Source organism: Bos mutus, chromosome 8 (genome assembly GCF_027580195.1).
Source record: "Bos mutus isolate GX-2022 chromosome 8, NWIPB_WYAK_1.1, whole genome shotgun sequence".
In the NCBI taxonomy this organism is placed as follows: domain Eukaryota; kingdom Metazoa; phylum Chordata; class Mammalia; order Artiodactyla; family Bovidae; genus Bos; species Bos mutus.
Genome location: NC_091624.1, coordinates 68,030,389 through 68,054,417, shown reverse-complemented (window position 1 = coordinate 68,054,417; position 24,029 = coordinate 68,030,389). Strand labels below are relative to the sequence as shown.

At 41.2% G+C, this 24,029-nt stretch overlaps 1 protein-coding gene across 4 annotated transcripts in view; it reads right to left on the bottom strand.

Annotated features, from left to right (window-relative positions):
* Positions 1-24,029, bottom strand: part of DOCK8 (dedicator of cytokinesis 8) — a 233,270-nt gene that overhangs the window by 150,722 nt on the left and 58,519 nt on the right. For all 4 annotated transcript variants that reach the window (XM_070375802.1, XM_070375805.1, XM_070375803.1 and 1 more), the window contains 2 exons: positions 15,265-15,440; positions 12,534-12,605 (listed from right to left, as the gene is read on the bottom strand). In XM_070375802.1, coding sequence (XP_070231903.1) covers positions 12,534-12,605; positions 15,265-15,440 — 248 coding nt within the window. The remainder of the gene's footprint in view (positions 1-12,533; positions 12,606-15,264; positions 15,441-24,029) is intronic.

Sequence of the window (24,029 nt, the reverse complement as noted above, 5' to 3'; positions counted from 1 at the left end):
AGTAGTTGACCTAATTCTCCATTACCCCTGAATACTTTAGTGTGTCATTTCTACAAACAGGGGCTTCCCAGGTGGCACTGAGAATAGAGTCCACTGACCAATACAGGAGATGCAGGAGACTCAAGAGACTCAGGTTCCATCCCTGGATTGGGAAGATTCCCCTAGAGGATCCAGTATCCAACCTGCTCCAGTATTCTTCCTACCTTGCCATGAATAGGTATTCTTGCCACCTTGCCATGGCAAGAAGAGGTATTCTTGCATGGAAAATTCCATGGACAGAGGAGCCTGGTAGACTACAGTCCAGAAACTGAGCATATATAAACAAGGGCATTATCCATCATAATTAGTATGCAACCACCACATTCAGGAAATTAACATTGACACATTCAGTTCAGTTCAGTTCACTTCAGTCGCTCAGTTGTGTCCAACTCTTTGCGACCCCATGAATCACAGCACGCCACCACCTAATCTTCAGACCTCATTCAGCTTTCACTGAATGTGAAATGCCTTTTAGAGCAAAAGGATCTTATCCAAAGTCATGCACATCATATGCCTTTAGTCTTATTTACTGTGGAACAGTTCCTCAGTGTTTCCTTGACTTTTATGACCTTGAAATTTTAGGCCTGTTATATTTTAGAAACTCCCTCCACTTGGGTTTGATTATTGTAAATGCTTCATGCCTCATCAAGCTTTCAGCTTATTTATTTGTATCATTACAGATTCATAGTTTCCTATTTTATTCAACATATCCTACTCCATTTCTATTATTACTTATTTTGGTGCTCTAATCGTCCTTAATTTGACCAGGGTGAATCCCTTCAGCTGCTCTTACGTCTTCTTCACATGCCCCCAGCAGGCACTGATCACATCCTACTTTCCACCTGAAGACATTCCAAGGTGATCTTCCTTTTTTTCCCCTCAAATCTGGTATCAGTCATTTCTCCAAGAAACTGTGATTCTTTTTAGTGGAAAATGATTCTTAGGAGCCAAGATGTTGGTGTTGGGTGTGCTTATTGCTATGGAAGTATTGATCCTCCTATGTCTTTTCAGTGAACAGAGTTAAGTAGGGAGGGTATGTGTGTGTGATTACGCATGTGTGGGCTGAAAGCCAGGAATTCATGTTGATCCTTGCAATCTCAATCTGACATCACAGTATCCATTCTAGTTTTCTTCCTTCCCATATTTTTAACTCACTTCTAAGGCAGTGAAAAATCTGCCACCTACTGTCCCTAATACGTATCACTGCCCTTATATGTAACCACTGCCAACATCAGCCCCTCCCCCATCCAGCTGCCTCCCTAAAATTCTGACTCTGCCACCCTGCACCAGGGTTGTCCCTGTGATGTGACGTCCTCTCCAGTCTATGCTGACGCTTAGTGCCAGGCAACACTCCCGGCCCACGAGGACATCCTTGACTGGACTCTGACCCCTCAAGGTGGGCTTCTCCACGTGTGTGCTCCCCTCATTCCACTCAGAACGTCTGTTCTGCTACCACATGCCAGGCTGCCCCAGGCTCACACACCTTCCTCACACCACGTAGGTTCTGGTTCTCTGTGTCCGACAGGCCTCCTAAATGTGTGCCCTCCTCACCCTGTCTGGCCTTCAGCTCATTATTCCGGCCCTCCTCAGCTCATCTTTATCCTGAGGCAGGGATGGCTAACTTGTTCTCATGGTTTTCACACCAAATTGTACAACAAAGGAGAGGAAAGAAAGAGAAAAGGGTATAGGAAGGGAAAGAGGAAAAAGAAGAAAAGGAACATGCATTGTTTTCCGATCCTTACGCAGGCTTTCAAAGTGAGCAACATTTTCCCCAGCATTTCACACTTGAGGAAACTGTGGTTCAGAGAGACTAGCTCACTTGCCCAGGGTCTCATAGCCATTACATAAGGAGCCAGCATCTGGACCCAAGTCCCAGACTCTATGGTCCAGATTCTGTGGACTCCACCACACTATCCCTAAAGAGAACGCTCTCAAAATATGTTTAGTCTTTGGATTGTCCCCATATGTGTTAACAGTAGTATGTGAAAAAGGAGAAGGCAATGGCACCTCACTCCAGTACTCTTGCCTGGCAAATCCCATGGATGGAGGAGCCTGGTGGGCTGCAGTCCATGGGGTCGCTAAGAGTCGGACACGACTAAGCAATTTCACTTTCATGCATTGGAGAAGGAAATGGTAACCCACTCCAGTGTTTTTGCCTGGAGAATCCCAGGGACAGGGTAGCCTGGTGGGCTGCCGTCTATGGGGTCGCACAGAGTCGGACACAACTGAAGCGACCTAGCAGCAGCGGCAGCAGTATTTGAAAAAAAGGAACACAGTTCTCTGGAGAAGGAATAGACTGTGTTCCTTTCATGAGAATGAGTCTTTCTACCACTTGGCTACTTCTCTGTCTCTTCTTGTCTGCAAATAGGTTCAACAGGAACATGGCTTTCTTTGGCTCAGATGCCCGGGTTGGGTAATGAGGCTGGCACTCTGGTAGCTGGTGGCACTCAGCCATCAGTCTCACTACCTACTTCATGGTGGTTTCTGCCTTCTGTGGCTGGCACTTCTGAAATGAGTCATCTTTACATGCTTGCCAACCCTTGGCGTCTCCTCTCCAGCCAGCTTTACCCGTGCTGCCACCCGGCAGCTCTGCAACCTTCTGAGACGTTAAAATGGGGAAGTAGATGCTAAATCTAGAATGAGGAAGGGGAGCATGGTTTGCTCTGGTTTCAAATCCACAGCCATGGAATACACCTAGTCTTCATGCTTTCATCCCCAAACCCTGAGGGCTGGCACAGACACAGGGTTAGAGTAGAAATGTTGTGAAATGAATTTTTAACACTATTCTGTACCTCATTTTTTTTTTAATGCCCATTTTTTATGTCTTTGGGGATTCATGTAAAGGACTTCAGAAAACATTCTAACAAAACCAAGGACAGAAAAGAAAGCATCCACTTACATAAAATAGCAAAAGAACAACAGCCAAGAAGTCTCATTTCTCCTAGATTTAAGTTTCTTTTGAGGATAAAATCTGATATGAATTTCTTCAGATATAGTATACAAAGTCTTTACCTTTAAATCATAGATATAACTCTTTATCTTTAAATCTGAGGGAAATGTCCTAGAATTCACCTCATGGCCATGCCCATACCTGATGGAGAACAGAGGCACAGAGAGAGATGACGTGAGAAAGGTGGAGGGCAGGCGCATGTCTGTAATTATGTGTGTGCTGGGGAGGGGATTTGTGGGGGTTCACTCACAAGTAAACGTTTTTGGAAATAAGTTGTGTATTTTATGAAACAATAAAGAAAGCTAAAGCAGATATAGTTCTGGTCTCCAAGGCTACCACACATAAGGTCTTAAACTAGGTTGTTTCCTGATTTTTATTTCTGTGGCCCATGCAAGTTTCCCCATGAAGAAGCGTGACACTGAATCTATGACATCAACATCCTCTAAGGTGCACATGTCCTAAGAAAGACAAAGGGCAAGCGTGAACTATGAATTTTAATTCACTGTTTTCTTTCCACCTTAGAACAAATTAATGTTAGTTAATTCCTTTCGAATTTTTCCCCTTAAAATTTGATTTCTCAGGAAAAACATTCACTAATTCAGTGTGCTGTCATTTAGGGCAGTGTAATCTTAGGAAGCAACTTAGAATTTGCCTGTATTTTCCACTATTTTGAGTTGGGTGGTTTTGTGCCAGGACATTAGATCATATGAAACTTTTTATTTGAATCACGAGGGACAGTCCCCTAAGGATTTCATACACTAGAAAAGCCTACCCAACCAGCTTACACATACATGTTGCTGAATCTATTTATATTGGCGAGAACAACTTTGAAAAATCTAGCAAGTTTATGAAATCCCATATGAGGCTGTCTCTCAAAAATCTGTTAGAAAGTAGAAAATAAATATTATAAAATGGAGCTTGCTGCTGCTGATGCTGCTAGGTCACTTCAGTTGTGTCCGACTCTGTGCGACCCCATAGACGGCAGCCCACCAGGTTCCCCCATCCCTGGGATGGAGCTTAGTCACATGTAAATCTACTCTGTTTTTATCACTACCATTTGCATACTTAAAGCAAACTAGAACCAAAATCATTTTCATTAAATTTTCAAAGAGTCACTTCTTATGAAATATTGCTTGAAAAGGTCTCCACAAAGCATCCTGCACTGTTGGTGGGGCCACTGTGAAAAACAGGATAGAAGCTTCTTTAAGAACTGATAACAGAACTACCATATGATCCAGCAATCCCATTCCTGGGCATATACTTGGAGAAAACTCTAATTTGAAAAGATACATACACCCTATATTCACTGCAGCACTATTTACAATAGCTAAAATATGCATGCTCTTTGGAAGAAAAGCTATGACCAACCTAGACAGCATACTGAAAAGCAAAGACATTACCTTGCCAAAAAGGTCCGTCTAGGCAAAGCTATGGTTTTTCCAGTGGTCATATATGGATGTGAGAATTGGACTATAAAGAAAGCTGAGCGCAGAAGAATCGATGCTTTTAAACTGTGGTGTTGGAGAAGACTCTTGAGTCTCTTGGACTGCAAGGACATCCAACCAGTCCATCCTAAAGGAAACCAGTCCTAACTATTCATTGGAAGGATTGATGCTGAAGCTGAAACTGCAATATTTGGCCACCTGATGAGAAGAAATGACTCACTTGAAAAGACCCTGATGCTGGGAAAGATTGAAGGCGGGAGGAGAAGGGGACAACAGAGGATGAGATGGTTGGATGGCATCACTGACTCGACATGAGTTTGAGTAAACTCCGGATGTTGGCTATGGATAGGGAAGCCTGGCGTGCTGCAGTCCATGGGGTCACAAAGAGTCGGACATGACTGAGCGACTGAACCAAACTGAACTGACATTCTTTGCAGTCAAAAATGGAAAAGCTCTATACTATCAGCAAAAACAAGTCTGAGACCTGACTGTGGCTCAGATAATGAACTCCTTATTGTCAAATTCAGATTTAAATTGAAGAAAGTAGGGAAAACCACTAGACCATTCAGGTATGACATAAATCTAATCCCTTATGATTATACAGTGGAAGTGACAAATAGATTTGAAGGGATTAGATCTGACAGAGTGCCTGAAGAACTATGGACAGAGGTTTGTGACATTGTACAGGAGGCAGTGATCAAGACCATCCCCAAGAAAAAGAAAGGCAAAGTGGTTGTCTGAGGAGCCCTTACAAACAGCTATGAAAAGTAGAGAATCAAAAGGCAAAGGAAAAAAGGGCGTATGGTAGATGTATATTTAAATGGGATTTTAGGATGAGTAAGAGAAGAAAACTCCATGATAGAAAACAATCTTATTAAAGTGAGTATAATAGCTTCTAGTATTCTTGCCTGGAGAATCCTGTGAACAGAGGAGCCTGGTGGGCTGCTGTCCATGGGGTCGCACAGAGTTGGACACAACTGAAATGACTTAGCATGCATGCATGCACTGGAGAAGGAATGGCAACCCACTCCAGTGCTCTTGCCTGGAGAATCCCAGGGACGGAGGAGCCTGTGGGCTGCCATCTATGGGGCTGCACAGAGTTGGACACGACTGAAGCGACTTAATAGCAGCAGCAGCAGCAGCAACAGCTTCCAGTTTAAAAACAATAACTAGAATAAGATTACAGGAATTTAAGTTTTAGTTTAATCAATAATATCCAGCATTGGCAAGGATATGGGGAGAAAGGGCAGTTTCATGTCCAGTTGGTGATGGAATAAATTAACACAATTTTTCTGGAGAAGAATTTGGAAGTACTTACTAGACTATATGATTCCATTTCTACCTTCAGAAATATTCACACATGTGTAGAGGCAAATGTGAATGGATTTTCATTATGGTATCATTTATATCATGAAAAATGGAGACAACTGCAGTGTCTAACAACAGAAAAGAAGTCAATAATTTATGGTATATTCCTTCACACCTGGAATGCCAGGCAGCGTTTTAAAAGAAAGGGATAGATAGGTCTTTGATATGGGAAGATGCCAAATACATTATTGAAAACAATCATGCATGTATGTAAAATATGTATGTGTGTTTATATTTGGCATATATAAATATTTATATAAAATACAAGTATTCATATGTGTTTGTGAGGAGATCAAAAGAGGATCTGGAAGGCTACCCAATGATCTCCATGCAGTTTAGAGTCAGTAGGAAAAAAACAAAAAACTCTCCAAAACAGAGAACAGAGTGGTGGAGGCTTAGGGGCAAAAGGAAGATGAAATGAGTAAAGGTGATCAACCATATGGTAATGGATAGAAACCAATTTTTTTGGTAGTAGGCATACTGTAGCATACATAGAAATATAACATTGTATATGTAAAACATACAATGTTATAGACTAATGTTACTTCAATAAAAATAAATCTGAGAAAAAGTTTTAAAAAGAAGAGTGAGTTGAAGAGGACAGGAAGCAAGCGATTAGTGAGGCAAGAGACTAGTATTTTACTTTGTACACTCCTTATTGCTTGATTTCTTTCTACTTAGTACACTCCTTATTGCTTGGTTTCTTTCAAAACAGGCACACACTACTTGACACATAAAATAACAAATTCAAATGAAAGCTCATTAATCACCAATTAACAACTGGTCAGCAACCATTATGTGACTTTCTCGAACTTCCCAGCCTATGAAGACACAGAAAAATGGAAACTCACCAAAACAGAAAACTTAATGCCTAAGTGTAGACAGAATTTCTGTGGATCCAATGAAGCTAGTAGAAGGATGTACCACACTTTGTCTCCCCAAAGGGGAACACAGAGGAGAGCATTTTGTACTTTCCTTCTTGCCAGTCCCTAAATAGTCAATGTCTATAATAATAGTCAGAAATCTAAATTCTCCTTCTTCATTGTAGTGGTTTATCTACGAAGCCACTCACAGGTTTCACCTGGTTTTACTGACATCACCAGAACCACCACCTTCCTTGCCTTTCTCTTTCTGCCATCAAATCTGCAACCGTATAGAAACAACTCACAGAAAACAAGCAGCCTAAAACATATGTAGACTTAGGAGATGAAGGGCATCTGGCAATAATGTACTGGATGCTCCTTGCAAATAAAGTATTATGGATACACATGAGGGCAGAATGATCTTGGGAGGGGTGTGTGCTAGGAATTATAGCCTTTATGTTAGAGTATCAGATTTAGCGTACCAAAGGGTCAAATAGTAGAAAAGGATGCTTTCTCAGCAAAACACTAGTCAAAGCTTTCCAGAAACTGACAATGAGTTTCAAAGTTGCATATTTCAACCTGTCCATTAGCGAATTTCTGGGAAACAAACTGGTCCACTAGCCAAATGTGAAGATAACAGGGCCAATGACAAGTCTCATCTTTTATATGTTGCCAAACATAATGTTAAAACAGATATTGCTTTGTTTTGTGAAAATAAAAAGATACAAAACTTGAATAAATAAATGAATAATTACTGTTCCTACAGAAGAGATAAAAACAAGTGGAGACACACAAGGGAACAGAAGCAATAATCAAAGGGGCTAATTATCTAGATTAACAGTTTAATTCAAAATTCTTAGTAAATAATATTAGGTTTGTGGATTAAACTTAAGCATGACAGCAAAAATATAAACAATTAGGAAACTTAATATAGATTTAATTAATAAATAATTTTGAATGTTAAAAAAAGTATTCTTGGGTAAGGAATTTGTATTATATGAAAGACAAAGAGTTAATGTTTTAGCAAATGAAAGCAGTCCTAAAGATAAACATGATCAGACAAAAACATTAATAGAGATACATGAATTTAATGAATAAGCAGAGCACCAAGGAAAACTTACAAATGGTCAGCAAATTTACAGAAAAAAGATACCAAATCTAAATAACCAAAGAAATGCAAATAAAAGACTACCTTTTCACAAATAAAATTAGAAATTTGTGACAAGAAAACATCCAATATTCTTGAGGATTCATACATATATTGTTAATAATCTCTCTGATATCTTATTCCCAAATCCTTAAATTTGTGCATACACTTAAGCACAGAAACTTCTCTTATAGGAATTTATTCCAAAGGAAAAAAATTACAACTAAACACAACAATGTTGCTCTGCTGGGTATAACACTGAAAAACAGGGAATCATCTAAACACAAAAATTGGTTAAATAAATCTTTGTATCTACGTATATTATACAATTATTAAAAACTGTGTTGAAGAAAATATTTAATAGCAAAGAGCTAATTATCACTTACTGCAAAGACTGAAAAAGCATGCTGCAAATAATAATCTGACTTAAGTTTTATATAAATATAAACAAAGAAATATGATTCAAAGGTAACACACCAAATGTTAATGACGGTTATCTGTCTATAGTGAAATTGAGTTTTTTTGTTTCCCTATGATCTCTAAAATTTTTACAATGAGTATTCTAAGAAGAGTCCTTTAAGTTTGTTCAAGATAGAGAAAAAAAATTCCAATGGGAATTGCCATGAAGAATGAAAAAGCGCACTGTCCCAAACAGAAAATAAAAACCAAATGCAGCAAAATGGATCTTTCTATTTATTGTCCCTTCTCAGATTTTTTTAGAACCTTCATATCCAGAAAGTATCTCTAATTATAACATTTAAAAGCATGAGAACAACTTGTTCTGAAATCTTTTATTTATTATCAGCAAAGTATAATCTTATCTGACTGCCCAGCAAACTTGGTTTTCCATTCACTTTAGAATAGACGATAGATTAACATCTTTCTCTTAATTACTTCATACAAGCAAAGCTTTCTATTTGTCAGCTACTGAAAATAGTATGCATACTGACATTACTCCAAAACACATCAGCACAAATTCAATGGCACCCTTCCAGGAGCTGGATAAAACCCGGTCTCCAAAGTCTTTCATCGTTTACCCCACAGAACAAAAATTCTTACTGGAGTATTAGAGAGGTGAGGAAATAAGAATTTCAAATTACTTATGTGTTGTTACAGGTTCTCTGATGTTTCTCTAGCCGGGTGAGTGGAGTATGCCCCCTATTGCTGACTCTTCCCAGCCAGCACCCTAACATGTATACACAAACACACTGAGAATTCTAGTGTGGGTAGATGTTTCTCATTAGAGGCAACTGTCAAGGTCACTGGCATGGAGACATAAAGCTCAGGACAATATCAAAGAACATCTGATGAACACAAGAGAGAAGGACCTTTTTTACTAGAAAGTGAAAGTATCAGTCACTCAGTCATGTCTGACTCTTTGCGACCCTATAGACTGTAGCTCACCAGGCTCCTCTGTCCATCAGACTTTCTAGGTAAGAATACTGGAGAGGATTGTCATTCCCTTCTCCAGGGGATCTTCTCAACTCAGGGATCAAACCCAGGTCTCCTGCATTGCAGGCAGCTTCTTTATTGACTGAGCCAACAGTGACTAGAAGACAAGTAATTTATTTCTTGGTCACAAATTTAAATGTTACCTTTAAATCTGAGGTCAAATTTTGATTCATTAACCCCTGCAACCCCCCAAAATTCATCAGAGCAGAAACAAAAGAACTCTATTCTTTGTGTTTAAAAAGTAACTTTCTCCTTCAATTCAGTTCAGTTCAGTCGCTCAGTAGGGTCCGACTCTTTGCATCCCCATGAACCTCAGCACACCAGGCCTCCCTGTCCATCACCAACTCCTGGAGTCCACCCAAACCCATGTCCATCGAGTCGATGATGCCATCCAACCATCTCCTCCTCTGTCATGCCCTTCTCCTCCTGCCCTCAATCTTTCCCAGCATCAGGGTCTTTTCCAATGAGTCAGCTCTTAGCATCAGGTAGCCAGAGTATTGCAGTTTCAGCCTCAACATCAGTCCTTCTAATGAACACGCAGGACTGATCTCCTTTAGGATGGACTGGTTGGATCTCCTTGCAGTCCAACAGACAAACAATTCTAGAGACTCTCAAGAGTCTTCTCCAACACCACAGTTCAAAAGCACCAATTCTTCGGCGCTCAGCTTTCTTTACAGTACAACTCTCACATCCATACATGACTACTGGAAAAACTACAGACTTGACTAGACGGACCTTTGTTGGCAAAGTAATGTCTCTGCTTTTTAATATGCTGTCTCAGTTCAGTTCAGTTCCGTACCTCAGTCGTGTCCGACTCTTTGCGACTCCATGAATCGCAGCACGCCAGGCCTCCCTGTCCATCACCAACTCCTGGAGTTCACTCAGACTCACGTCCATCGAGTCAGTGATGCCATCCAGCCATCTCATCCTCTGTCGTCCCCTTCTCCTCTTGCCTCCAATCCCTCCCAGCATCAGAGTCTTTTTCAATGAGTCAACTCTTCGAATCAGGTGGCCAAAGTACTGGAGTTTCAGCTTTAGCATCATTCCTTCCAAAGAAATCCCAGGGCTGATCTCCTTCAGAATGGACTGGTTGGATCTCCCTGTAGTCCAAGGGACTCTCAAGAGTGGGTTGGTCATAACTTTCTTTCCAAGGAGTAGGCGTCTTTTAATTTCATTGCTGCAATCACCATCTGCAGTGATTTGGGAGCCCAGAAAAATAAAATCAGCTACTGTTTCCACTGTTTCCCCATCTATCTGCCATGAAGTGATGGGACCAGATGCCATGATCTTAATTTTCTGAATGTTGAGCTTTAAGCCAACTTTTTCACTCTACTCTTTCACTTTTAGTAAGAAGCTCTTTAGTTCTTCTTCACTTTCTGCCATAAGGGTGGTGTCATCTGCTTATTGAGGTAATTGATATTTCTCCCAGCAATCTTGATTCCAGCTTGTGCTTCATCCAGCCTAGCGTTTCTCAAGATGTATTCTGCATATAAGTTAAATAAGCAGGGTGACAATATAGAGCCTTGACGTACTCCTTTTCCTATTTGGAACCAGTCTGTTGTTCTATGGCCAGTTCTAACTGTTGCTTCCAAACCTGCATACAGGTTTCTCAAGAGGCAGGTCAGGTGGTCTGGTATGCCCATCTCTTTCAGAATTGTCCATAGTTTATTGTGATCCACACAGTCAAAGGCTTTGGCATAGTCAATAAAGCAGAAATAGATGTTTTTCTGGAACTCTTTTGCTTTTTCCATGATCCAGCAGATGTTGGCAATTTGATCTCTGGATCCTCTGACTTTTCTAAAACCAGCTTAAACATCTGGAAGTTCACAGTTCACATATTGCTGAAGCCTCGCTTGGAGAATTTTGAGCATTACTTTACTAGCGTGTGAGATGAGTGCAATTGTGCAGTAGTTTGAGCATTCTTTGGCATTGCCTTTCTTTGGGATTGGAATGAAAATGGACCTTTTCCAGTCCTGTGGCCACTGCTGAGTTTTCCAAATTTGCTGGCATATTGAGTGCAGCACTTTCACAGCATCATCTTTCAGGATTTGGAAGAGCTCAACTGGAATTCCGTCACCTCCACTAACTTTGTTCGTAGTTCTAAGGCCCACTTGACTTCACATTCCAGGATGTCTGGCTCTAGGTCAGTGATCACACCATCGTGATTATGTGGGTCGTGAAGATCTTTTTTGTACAGTTCTTCTGTGTATTCTTGCCACCTCTTCTTAATCTCTTCTGCTTCTGTTAGGTCCCTACCATTTCTGTCCTTTATCAATAGGTGAGTGGATAAATAAAACTATGAGTAAATCCATGCAGTGGAATATTATCCAGCAAAAAACAAAATGAGCTATCAAGTCACAAAAAGACATAGAAGGACATGGAAGAAACATAAGTGGTTGCCAGGCAGGAATGACCAGATGGCACACAGGGGATTTTTAGGGCAGTGAAACAATTCAGGATGATACTCCAGTGGCAGATAAACCTCATTATACATTTGTCAAAACCACAGAACGTACAACATAAAAAATAAGCCTTATCATAGACTATGGAATTTAGTTAATAATAATGTATCAACACTGGCTCATCAATTGTATCAAATGTTCCATACTTAGGTAAAATTCTATCAAGGAAGGATAAATTAGTCAGAGAAAGTTGCACAATAAAAATTTGATTTGACCTTTTATCCACAGGTAGGATTTGGAAGATAGATGAAAGAAGAGACGGCATGCCCAGAGGGGAGACAGCAAGAGCAGAGGTGTGGGGGAAGGACTGAGTTGGTCACATGGTGCAATGGCGAGAAAGAGGTCAGCCCAGAGAAAGGATAGGGCTCCAGGAGTTAGGTGATATTAGTTTCAGTAGATAGAGTGGAGCCAGATTGTTAAATCCTTGAAAGGCAAGCAGGTGGTGTTTATATTTGATACAGCAGAAAATAGGATGCCTTATAAGGTATTTGACCAGGAGAGTGATACAAAATATAGTCAAATACTCACTATTAATGGATATTGTATTTGCAAATTTACCTTTATGGTAAAATTTATTTGTAATCTCCAAAATCAATGGTCATGGCCATTTAAGGACAAAAAAAAAATCCTAATATGTTAAAAATAAAGGGAAATGTGTAAGACATGGTATATGAGAATTCTCAGTATTTCTAATCAATTTTCTTATAAGCCTAAACTTTTTTTTAAAGTTTAATTTTTTTAAAGTTATTTAAAAAGCTAACAATATAAAGTAAATATACAAGTGAAGAGGGAAAAAAATGAACTTACTTCCGATTCACAATTAGCCACTCCCGAATATAGGTCTGAACACAGTCCCTGACGTGTGGGTCGAGTTCAACCCTAGTGAGACGGAAAAAACATAAAACAAGTTATCACCAGATAAAAACAATGAAGCAATCCTTTATCATAACCAAGGACAGCAGCATGATTTCAAAGCTGTATCAACTGAGAATGGGAAGGGTGTTGTTTTCCAATCCTTTCAAGTATCTGAAATATTCCTAAGGCAGTAACATTTTTACCTTGATGAGACAAACATGTTGGCATTTTATGCTTTGTGTGTTTTCTTTATTACAGAGAACCGTGTTAGACTGTACCTATCCCTGAAGGCATTCTGACACAAGACAGGTAGAGCTAGCTGTAATCACATAGAAAACAGAAGAATAAGTATAAACACCAATCTGTCCCAAGGGTGATCTGGGCATATTTTTTGCTCATGTGTAACCCTGTTAGGACACGCATGTTTTTCTTTCTGGAAGTCCATGAAAGAGGAGTTGTCTTGTGTTTTCAGGAGCTGACGGGCCCTGGCTTTGGTTGGTGATTATTAAGTCGGGTGGCTTTTGTCTACTGGTATAGAGTGAGTCGTGAGATAGACTCTTGGAATACTTCAGAGTCTGGAAATTAGAAATCATGAATTCCCCACAATAGCAAAGGTGGTTTTTTTTGTTTTGTTTTGTGTTGTTTTGCTGTTCTTCCAAATGTGTTGGTACTATAGATAAACAGGTCTAAATGCTCTAAATTATAATTTTCCGGTTTGTAGAAAGATGGACAGTACCTGCCTTGTGGACTGCCTGCTAGTTTTAGATGGAATACTGTAAACGTCAGATGTGTGGTCTCCGGGCCCTAAGTACCCACACCCCAGCCCATTCCTTATTCCTTATGTGACCCTGGGCCCGTCACCGAGCCCTTCTCAGTCTCCTCATCATACGTGGTGGCAGTAATCACGCAGTGCTCCTTGGGAGAGCTGTGACGAAGATGAAGTCTGTGAGGCTCTGAGATGAGCGTCTGGCACATAGTGAGACCTCCCTGTGACAGGTCACATTCGTGTGCCATTCCTTCTGCACGAGACACTAGGGCAATCCCTCTATGTGTATTAATTCAGTATCAGTCAGCTCCACAGAGCAGGCACTAACATTATTCTCATTTTGCAGAGGGAGGAGATGAAAACATCTTGCTCAAAGTCACTCAGCAAGTGGAAGAACAGGGACTTGACCCAGGCTGTTCACTTAGGAGTGTAGGCTTACACCCACTACACTATCACACCTCAACAGCAAGTTCCTAGGTAGGCAAGTGGGTTCAACAGGAGTCAGCTGCTGTTTGCTCTGATGATGGTGATACTTTCCTGGGCTTTAATTATACACCAGACTTTTGGGCAACGATTGAAACAGTAGAGATTGTGAAAGCCATCAGACAGATAATGTGTTAGTTATCAATTCTGGTGACAGGGCAGTATTATGCTCAAAAACTGAGCATAATTATCTCTTCTATCAAATTTCAAAAAAAGAATCCTTCTACATGTAAACTGATTGTATTTTAAACAGGCTTTCCCCAGATTCTGATCTCTTTTGAAGACAACCATATATTTTACACAAAAAAACAAAACTGAATGATTCTCTACCAAAGGTAACAATTATAGATGTTACCAATGTGAAAGTCACATCTGAACAAATGGACTGACAACAGGGAAGAACGTTTCCCAAGGATCACCATGATTTTGTTTTCTGGGAAGTGAGTGTCTTCAAAATGTTAAGAGCCGAGAATGTGGTCAGCTCTTCTATGTGAATGAGAACTATCTAAACAAAGAATAAAGGGTCAAAACAATACCATGTCATTGTCATCCAACTTCCTAAACGGTGATGAAATAAAGTCCAAACTAAAACTGAAATATCCCCGAGTAATGAGGGCAGTGGCCTGTTTCATGGTATCCTTTCCAGGACTTTTTGGGAAAGAAGAGAAGGTTGAAAATGTCCAGGAGGATGTGAATCTTAATCTGCTTTAGAAAATGAATGCAAATAAAAGCTCATCCTAAACCTCCAAAGAGACACTGCTTTCTACACTATGGACATAAAGATGTTACATCTAAAAATAATTCCATCGTTTGATACCAATGCCTACACCTGTAACCACATGGATTAACCCACTGGAGAAACTCAACCCTAAGTAGCTATTCACTTATTCACACTACAGAGCTTTCCCCATTGTTTTTCCACTTGACAAAACTTGCTTCAAAAGCAGGAACTTTGCCTTATTCATCTTTTTATCCCTGTTCTCAGCACACAGGAGATGCTCAAGAAAAGTGGATTGAACTTACTTTTGTGACTTGATCCAGTCTCATATATGGGAAGCAATTAAAATGCTTCTGAATGGAAGCAGTTCAATGATTATTATTTTCGGAAACTGAGATCTCCTGAGGTCTCACTGAGCTGACATCTGGGAAGTCTGGGTCTAGAATCTGTGCTCTTCACTTCTTCTTAAGCAGTCCATTTTGTCCCACTGCAGTCCTTTAACTGACTTAGACCCCAAGTGGCTTTTCAAAGCCTTTGGTCAAACCAATTCAAAAACTATCCACCTGGAAGTGATAGTACCATAGAAGTTATCCTGCACATCTTGATAGATCTGAGTAATGTCACTTGTAAGAAAGTCCAGAATTAGGGTATCTCCCCCTTACCACAAACAGTCACGACAGGCATAATCCCATCCACATTTTCAGAAAACAATTTACCCTTCCTCCGGCAAAGAGGGCTGCAAAGTTCGACATTCCTTCGGCGTGAACGCCACATCCAAGTCGTCCTCGGAGAAGTCTCCCAGCTCCTGGGCAAGCTCCACATCCAGGCTGTTCAGGTGTGTCATCAGAAGCCCTTCGAAGTCCACTGGCTCCACTGGGTCATAGAACTGAGGCTGGGGGCAGCGAAAGGACAAGGACGTTCCCACACGGTTTGGGATAAAAGTGCTAAGGTGACAGCAGATGCATGCCTTGCCCTCGCTCTCCTCCCAGCTAAGTGGGGCTGATGTCAAACACAGAAGCGGTGATATGGAAAGGAAAAGAAACGCAGCGTGGAGAGTCAAGTCAGAACACGGTGAGTAATTAAAATCACACCCCAAGGCAGAATTTTTCTCTGTTTAATTGCATCTTGATGAGGATTCCTAAGGAGATCCAAAATGAAATCACAAGGTTTTGCTGCATTTTTATAATTTCTCTTGCCAAAGCACTCTGAGGCCACGTTTACCCAAATATAGTGAAGCAGCGAACTGGAGGCAATTTTCTAGAAATTCAGGTAAACTCAACTCAGAGTATTCAGGTAAACTCAACTCAGAGTATTCAGGTACAGTGTTTTATTTGGCCCAAGTCATCCTCTACATTGATTCTTGAAACCACTTCATTCGTAATCACAGCCCACAGTGAACCAGCCTGGGTGGCTGGGACACTCCAAGGCAGTGATTTCCAAATACCGCTGGGCTGCCTGGTGCCGGCAGGGAAAAGCTGTCACTGACTGACTGCAGTTAATGAGCAAACTAAGGACAACGGGCTAAGTATTCGGAAGGCTAAATGCACCTGCTTTAAAAGGATTGTTTTTTGGGGTTTTAGTGTTGATTTTTGTTTTGGTGTTTGCTTTTTTGTTTGTTCTTCTATTATATCCTTCCACAGTGGGGAGGGGGCGGGGAAGAAATGTTAAAAATAGATGGTAATTTAAAAATTAACTTTCCTCAGGTGATAAAAGAAAAATGCATGAAAGTGTTAGTCTCTCAGTCACATCCAACTTTTTTCAACCCCCTGGACTGTAACCCACCAGGCTCCTCTGCCCATGGGATTCTCCAGGAAGGAATACTGGAATACCCCAGATGTTCCCTTTTGCAAGGGATCTTCCCAACCCAGGGATTGAACCCAGGTCTCCCACATTGCAGGCTGATTCTTTACCCTCTGAGCCACCAGAAAAAGTTGGCAATTCCACAAATATTTTTTCTACCTTGTGAAACTCACTTAGACTTAGGAAACCACTGCCTTAATGGAATAAAGATAATTTAGATCAAGTTGACGTGTGTAGTAGTGGTATAAGTAGTGGTAATAACAACAGCAATAGCAGCAGCTCCGTGGTGTTCATTTATGGCAGACAATTTGGAGTCATCAGTCCAGCAAACACCCCAGATTCTTGACTTGTACTGTCTCGCTCTGAAACAAGGACAGATCCAAAGAAAGTGCTGACAAAACCGGTTTTTCATCATCCTGAAACCATACACCAGACTAGATGTAAGGCTCTAGGTTGGAGAAGAGGAACAAAGTGTCATGGAAGAGGCAAGAAGATTAGAGAATGTAAGTGTGGCTTGCCCCGTCTCCTCTCACCTCTGTGTCCCTGGTGGTGGTGGAGACGTGAGTGACACAGGGAAGAGTGAGGGCAAAGCTGACAAGGGAGCAAACACAGGGCTTCCTTGTCTGAGATTCTTGAAGGGCTGGCTCACATAATGCCCTATGGCAGCTGGATCAAAGAGGGCCGAAGAGAAGGGAACAGGAAGTCCTTCACTAGGAGAGCGCAAAGACACTCCCCTGGCAGCCCAAGGCTCTATGAGGCATGACTGGGGACAGAGAAGTCTCCCTGGGCTCTGACTGGGGACCTGGAGGTCACTAAGAAGAGGAGCACAGGTTTTAGAGTGGGCCTCTCCAAATGAATCAGCTAGGGCCAGCAACAGGCAGGCTCAGAGAGCCTGGGGTCAGCCTATGCAGAAGCAGGTGGGGACAGAGTTTGCAAAAAGACACTGTTGACATCCGCCAGGGGGAACAACAGGCACTATACATGCACGGAACCAAAAAAAATCTACTGTAGACTGTCATGAGACCAACCCCCAAAAAGAAAGCAGACTTTCCCACTCCCTACCACAACATGGCACAGAGTTCAGGGAAAGGGACTGAAATGACTTCACCTTGAAATGAAGAGGCTGCACTGTTTGCATACTTCACCTTATTACTGTTAAATTTACACCCCTGAACTAGAAGTTGTTGAGCACTACGTGCCAAGAAGTTGTCATTCTAGACATTATCTCATTTAATCCTCACCAGAACTCTGTAAGGTTTTACTTTACAGATGAGGACACTGAAGGCTAGAAATTTAAGAATTCACCCAGGCATGACTGCATAGCTGGGAAGTAGTCACTGTGGAATTCAAATCTAGGCAGACTCCTAATTTTGCTTTCTCTTGCAGGTTCTCCATGGAACCTAGATTTCCAGAAATAACTAAAACATGAGACAGCAGTAAGTGTGTTTAGAAGACAGTGAAAAATCCATTTATTTCCACCCACAAGCTCTACTCTGAACTTCTCATGAGATTGGCTCCTCAAATTAATAATCATGAAGTAATTCATTAAAATAATACTAAATGTTAAATTTACCATAAGGAATATCAATTATTTAAGCAGAGGCATTGAAAAGATACACTGAAAAATTACACTGAAGCAAAATTTGCAGCAATGTAGATACTAGCGCTGCTGCTGCTGTTAAGTCACTTCAGTCATGTCCGACTCTGTGCCACCCCATAGACGGCAGCCCACCAGGCTTCCCCGTCCCTGGGATTCTCCAGGCAAGAACACTGGAGTGGGCTGCCATTTCCTTCTCCAATGCATGAAAGTGAAAAGTGAAAGTGAAGTCGCTCAGTCGTGTCCGACTCCTAGCGACCCTGTGGACTGCAGCCCACCAGGCTCCTCTGTCCATGGGATTTTCCAGGCAAGAGTACTGGAGTGGGGTGCCATTGCCTAACTAGTAAGTAGAAGCCTCCAAAAAGAAATGGCATTTGTGTGAAATCATCAGAGAGAAAAAAAATTTAGGTCCAGTCTAAGTATTATAATTGTCACATCCCTAAAATTTTAAAGGGCTTCCCTGGTGGCTCAGACAGTAAAGAATCTGCCTGCAATATGGGAAACCCAGGTTTGATCCCTGGATTGGGAAGATATTATGGAGAAGGGAATGGCAACCCACTCTAGTATTTTTGCCTTGAGAATTCCATGGACAGAGGAGCCTGGCAGGCTACAGTCCATGGGATCACAGAGTTAGACACTGGAAGACTGAGCAACTAATACTTTCTCACTTTTTAAAATTCAAAGTCACAAGGATTAGAAAAAAAGCCTGGCTGATAATGGCACCTATCACCTATTGGACAGGCTGCCCAAGAGCCAGGGAAAAAGGACAGCTGACTTCCTCATTCAGCAATTACTTGCTGAACATCTACTAAATGCATGTCACTGGGGGACTTACCTGGTGGTCCAGTGTCACTCCCAATGCAAAAGGCCCGTGTTTGATCCCTGGTTGGGGAACTAGATCTCGCATGCTGCAACTAGAAGGGCCCAAGTGTCACAACTAAGACCCAGTGCAGCCGAATAAATAATCAATAGAGACAAATATTTTAAAAAAATAAACAAACACAAGTCACTGAGCTGGCCCTTATGGAGCTGCTCTTTCTACAGATCTTGAGTCGACTGTGGGACAGGGAAGTCTGACACTTTCTCACATATAAAATAATGCTATCTTTGGAGGGGGGAGCTATGAAAAAGTATATAGTATCATCATTGAACACTGTGTGGCCAATGTGCCAAATGCAATATGCACAATTGATCATAATACTTCAGGACTGAAGAGACTATAAAAATAAGCCATAATGATAGAATTACTGAGCATTAGTCTAACACTACACACAGCCACCATTAAATAACTAGTCACCCTACACTTTCTATGCTGAAACTAACAAGGGAGGAAACTGTTGTTTCAAAGATGAGATAAACTAGCCCTGCTGTTGGCAAGTGAGTGGAGATGCCAGCTACTGTTAACTAGGCCTCTGAGCAAGTTGCTCCTCTTGCATATTCAAATAATAAACAGGAACCAAAAGAGATTTCTGTTCTCCAAGTTATCTGAAGTCAATCTCAAGAGTGAGTTTTATATATTATGAAGCAATCAACACATACCCACATACACAATGCTATTTAGGTATAAACAAATATTGAGGAGATTTACAGTGGTATTGTGTTTCACTGGGCTGAAGTTTGGGAATGGAGTGGGGCGGGGGAGCGGGGGATGTTCTAAGATCAGTCCCTCAGCCTCTTGGGAGAATAAAAGTCAAACATGAAAATTTATTGTTTTTGTTTTCTCTGCTACTGAGTTATATGTGACCTTCTAATCAGTGGAGACTCAGACTAGTTTGAATGGTCCAAAGTACTTATCCAAGGAATTATCATTTGTTAAAATAATGTATGAAAAAAACCTAAATAATCAAAATAAAAACAAAACAAAAGAATAACTTAAGATAGCAAATTATCCTAAATCAGACTTTGACTGCAATGGCTTTGTGATGTGTCAACTTGGCTCAGCAGAACTACATTCCTCCAGATTCCCTTCCTAGTATTTTTCCAGGTGTGGTGGGCTACAAGGGTGTTCTCTTGCCAGAACTGGAGGACAGAAGGGAGGCTGCAGTTATTCGGTAGCATACACATACCTACTGATACAATCAACACCATTTGAAGTGCTGCTGTAATGTGACATTACAGACATTACAGACTTAAATTAATCAAAAGGGAGATTAGCCTGGGTGGCCTGACTTAACCAGTTGGATGCCTTTTCAAAGAGGTTGGAGGCTCTCTGGAATTTCCAGGGCTTTAAGCTTTAGATCTCACCCATGGAGTTCCAGCTTGTTATGATCTTGTCTTCCTGATTGCCCTGTGGACCTCAGGCTTGCTTGGCCAGCCACCACCAGTGGCTAAGCCAATGCCCTGTAATCAATTCCTTATCATACGTGAAGATAAATCCTCTACCAGCTCCACTGCTCCAGTTGAATCCAGACTAATACACCTACTTTCACTCCTTCAACATATACTCACTGGTGTCCTAAGCAGTCCAGCAGTAGGCCAAGGAGACACAGTCAATGCCCTCAATCAATTTTCAACACTCCTCTAGTGAAGATTTGTGCAGTCTTTCTTTCTAGCTATTTTTTTTTTTCCTCAGAGGTCTGATCAACAGAAGACTAGAATACACAAAAATAGTATAAATACTTTAAAGGCTTAAATTATTCACAAATATTCATTTTTTAAATGAAGAGGGTCTGAATTTTTCTTTGTCCTTTAATGTACATCAATGGCTAGTTCTCCTGACATGGGGTACGATTCAACTTGAAACTGAAAATTTCTACAGCACCAGAACCATGTCTGTTGAAAATTAATCTATGTAGCCATAGCACAGCAGTCAACACCCTGACAGAAGATTAAAATGACAAATCTGGACATTATCTCACAAATAAGGATAATGAAAAACAGAGAGGTTAAATGACTTGGCCCAAGTCACACAGGTAATCATAAGGATGTACGTGTGTGTAATCAGCCATATCCAACTCTTTCCACCCCACAGACTGCAGCCCACCAGGCTCCTCTGTCCATGGGATTTCCCAGCAAGAATACTGAAACTGTTTGCCAATTCCTCCTCCAAGGGATCTTCCCAACCCAGGTTTTGAACTGGTGTTTCTTGCATCTGCTGCACTGGCAGGCAGATTCTTTACCACTGCACCACCCAGAAAGGACCACAAGGGACCGGGTACTTTGTCACAGCTTGAGGGAAACTTCATGCCCGTTGGCTGGGGGTAGGGGAGGAGGCATGATGCTTCTAGGTGCCTTGTCCTTGTACCATCAGGCATGTTTATCCCTATGGTGCTGCTGCTGCTAAGTCACTTCAGTCCTGTCCGACTCTGTGTGACCCCATAGACGGCAGCCCACCAGGCTCCCCTGTCCCTGGGATTCTCCAGGCAAGAACACTGGAGTGGGTTGCCATTTCCTTCTCCGATGCATGAAAGTGAAAAGTGAAAGTGAAGTCGCTCAGTCGTGTCCGACCCTCAGCGACCCCATGGACTGTAGCCTACAGGCTCCTCTGTCCATGGGATTTTCCAGGCAGGAATACTGGAGTGGAGTGCCATTGACTGGTCCTCAAACTGACTTGGCTGTTCATGAGAGACAAGCCTTGGTCAGTGTCACCCAAGACCTTCACGTCGCCAAATTCAATGGCTGTTGCTCATTCCTGGTTTATCTACAGCACTGGACAGTTAATCACTCTCTCCTTGAAGCACTTTCTTCACCTGGAGAGGGACAAACTGTCCTAGTGTATCCCAAGTTCTGCAAGTCCATGTACCAGGAAACCCCTCAGTCCAGCAAACTGGAGCAGACACTTGGTCACTCCACCTCTGGGACACCACTTTTTCTAGGTTCTCCTTTCGCTTTGCAGTGCCCTCAGGTTGCGTCCTAAAAGAGCTTCTCTCCCCAGTCTGAATTTACTCCCATATGATGTCATCTATGTCCATGACTTTAAATAATTTTTTTTTTCTTTTTAAAACTATAGGTATGTATCTGTAGCCTCAATCTTTGTCCTGACATTCAGGTTGATTTTTCCAATTGTACTTCAACATCACTCTCTGGTAATCTAACAGGGCCTCTCAAACATAACAAATTCAAAATTACTTAATTTTCTTGCTGATCTGCTCTTCTTATATCCTTCAAGTCTCTGCATCTCAGCAAGCGGCAATTCCATTCCACCAGCTGTACAGGGGAAAATCTTTTGGGTCAATGTCGATTTCTCTCTCTCTCACATCGTACATATTATCTATCAGAAAATCCCATCCACTTTACTTTTGAAATCTATCTAGGATCCAACAACTTCTCACCTTTTCTACTGCGACTACCCATTTCCAAAGCACTGCCATCATTTTTCCTGAGTTATTGTGTCAATTTCCTAACTGCCCTCCCCACCTATGTGGAATCTATCTCCACATAGCAGCAAGAATGATCTTTATAAAAAAGAACCTTATAAGCAATCTTTATAATAAAAATGCAAATTGTGCTAAGCCAGCACTTCCAATAATAAATTCCCATTTCAATCCAAGTAAGGGCCAAAATTCTTCTAGAGGCCTATGACTCAGCCTTGATTCTTCTACCATCTCATCTCCTACTGCCCTCTCTGCTTAGCCCATTGTCTGCATCCTGACTGTTCCTGCAGCATGCCACGTGCTCTTGCTTTGGGACTTTGAATGTGCTGTTTCTTCTAAATCGAATACTCTTCCTTCAAATACTTGTCAAGTTCATTCATAATTCTTCCCAAGCGTCTCCTTTCTAGACCTGCAGCCCCTCGCAGACCACTCAATCCAAAATAGTCCCCTCTTCTGTGTCACTCTCTATTCCCTATCCATGTTTCATTCTTTAAGCACTTACTATCCCTCGATATACTCTACATTCACTTATTTGTCTATGTCTCTCATTCTAGAATGCAAGCTCATGAAGACAGACGCTTTGTTACATTCACTATTGTAACCCCAGCTCCTAGAGCAATTCCTGGCACAGAGTGAGACCTATATATATTTCCTGAATGAATGAATACCTAAAGCAATCCTCTTGGCTCTTCTACTATCTTGAAGTAAACAGAGCATAAGGCAGTAAAGTTCTCCGGCTTCAATATCTCAAAGCACTTCATGGCTTAGATTAAGGAACACTTCTCTGCTTCCACCAGTGGCAATCTTCCACCGATGCCACTGCACAGAAGATACTGACATGCCACAACGGACATCAATCTAATCTTACCAAGACTGGTTTGATTCCTGTGCTTTACAATGACAGTAATGAAACTCATGCTCTGCATGCAGGGTGGCATTCATTTGACCTTCCATTGTGAATGTCCGTGAAAATTATAATGACATCTTCATTTTCCATCATGTCCCCTCCAGTTAAATCACTGAAACCTAAGGACAGCCCAACTTCTGGAAAGATGAAGCACAAAGGAAAAATAAAAGAAGATCACCATGTTCATCAGGTGATCCATCATTTAGATTATCCTTGGTAACAGAACAAAAAGGTTGCTTGATTACATAGAAACTTAAACATGTAACAAAAATGAGTATGAGACCTCCTTTTTTTCCTTCATAACTGTTATATGCAAGCACGTCGTGTAACCATGGTGTTTTCGTTTATATCCAGGATGTGGCTTTCTACATCCTTCTCTTTAGCAAGAACTGTTCTGGCCCAGCTGATTCATTCCATTTTACTTCACAATTTTTCTATTCTCATTTTTAAAAATAAGATTTTCCCTCTATAAAAATGTAGGTTAAGTTATTAACTATGCACATAGTGTCTCAAATTCTTTCTAAGTTAGGGCAAAGATGACCTACCTTTCTACTCTTGTATATTTCACTCTCCTTTCTACTTTGAATAATCAGAAAAAAATGGTTTTAATATTTTATGGATTCTTCTTAATGAAGACACTAATACATAGTTTTTTGCTTTTATAGGTGATTGGCATCAGGGGGTATGCAACCTATTTACATGCCCACGGCACAGGACTATTAAGAGTGTCACAAAAGACCCAGGGTAAGTCTGCATCATTGCATTTTGTCTATAAAACCAAATCTAAATGGTAGATCCTCTTCATATTAAAAAATGCAAAATTTTTATTTGTTTTATCTACTTTGAAAATGTATGTATACACAA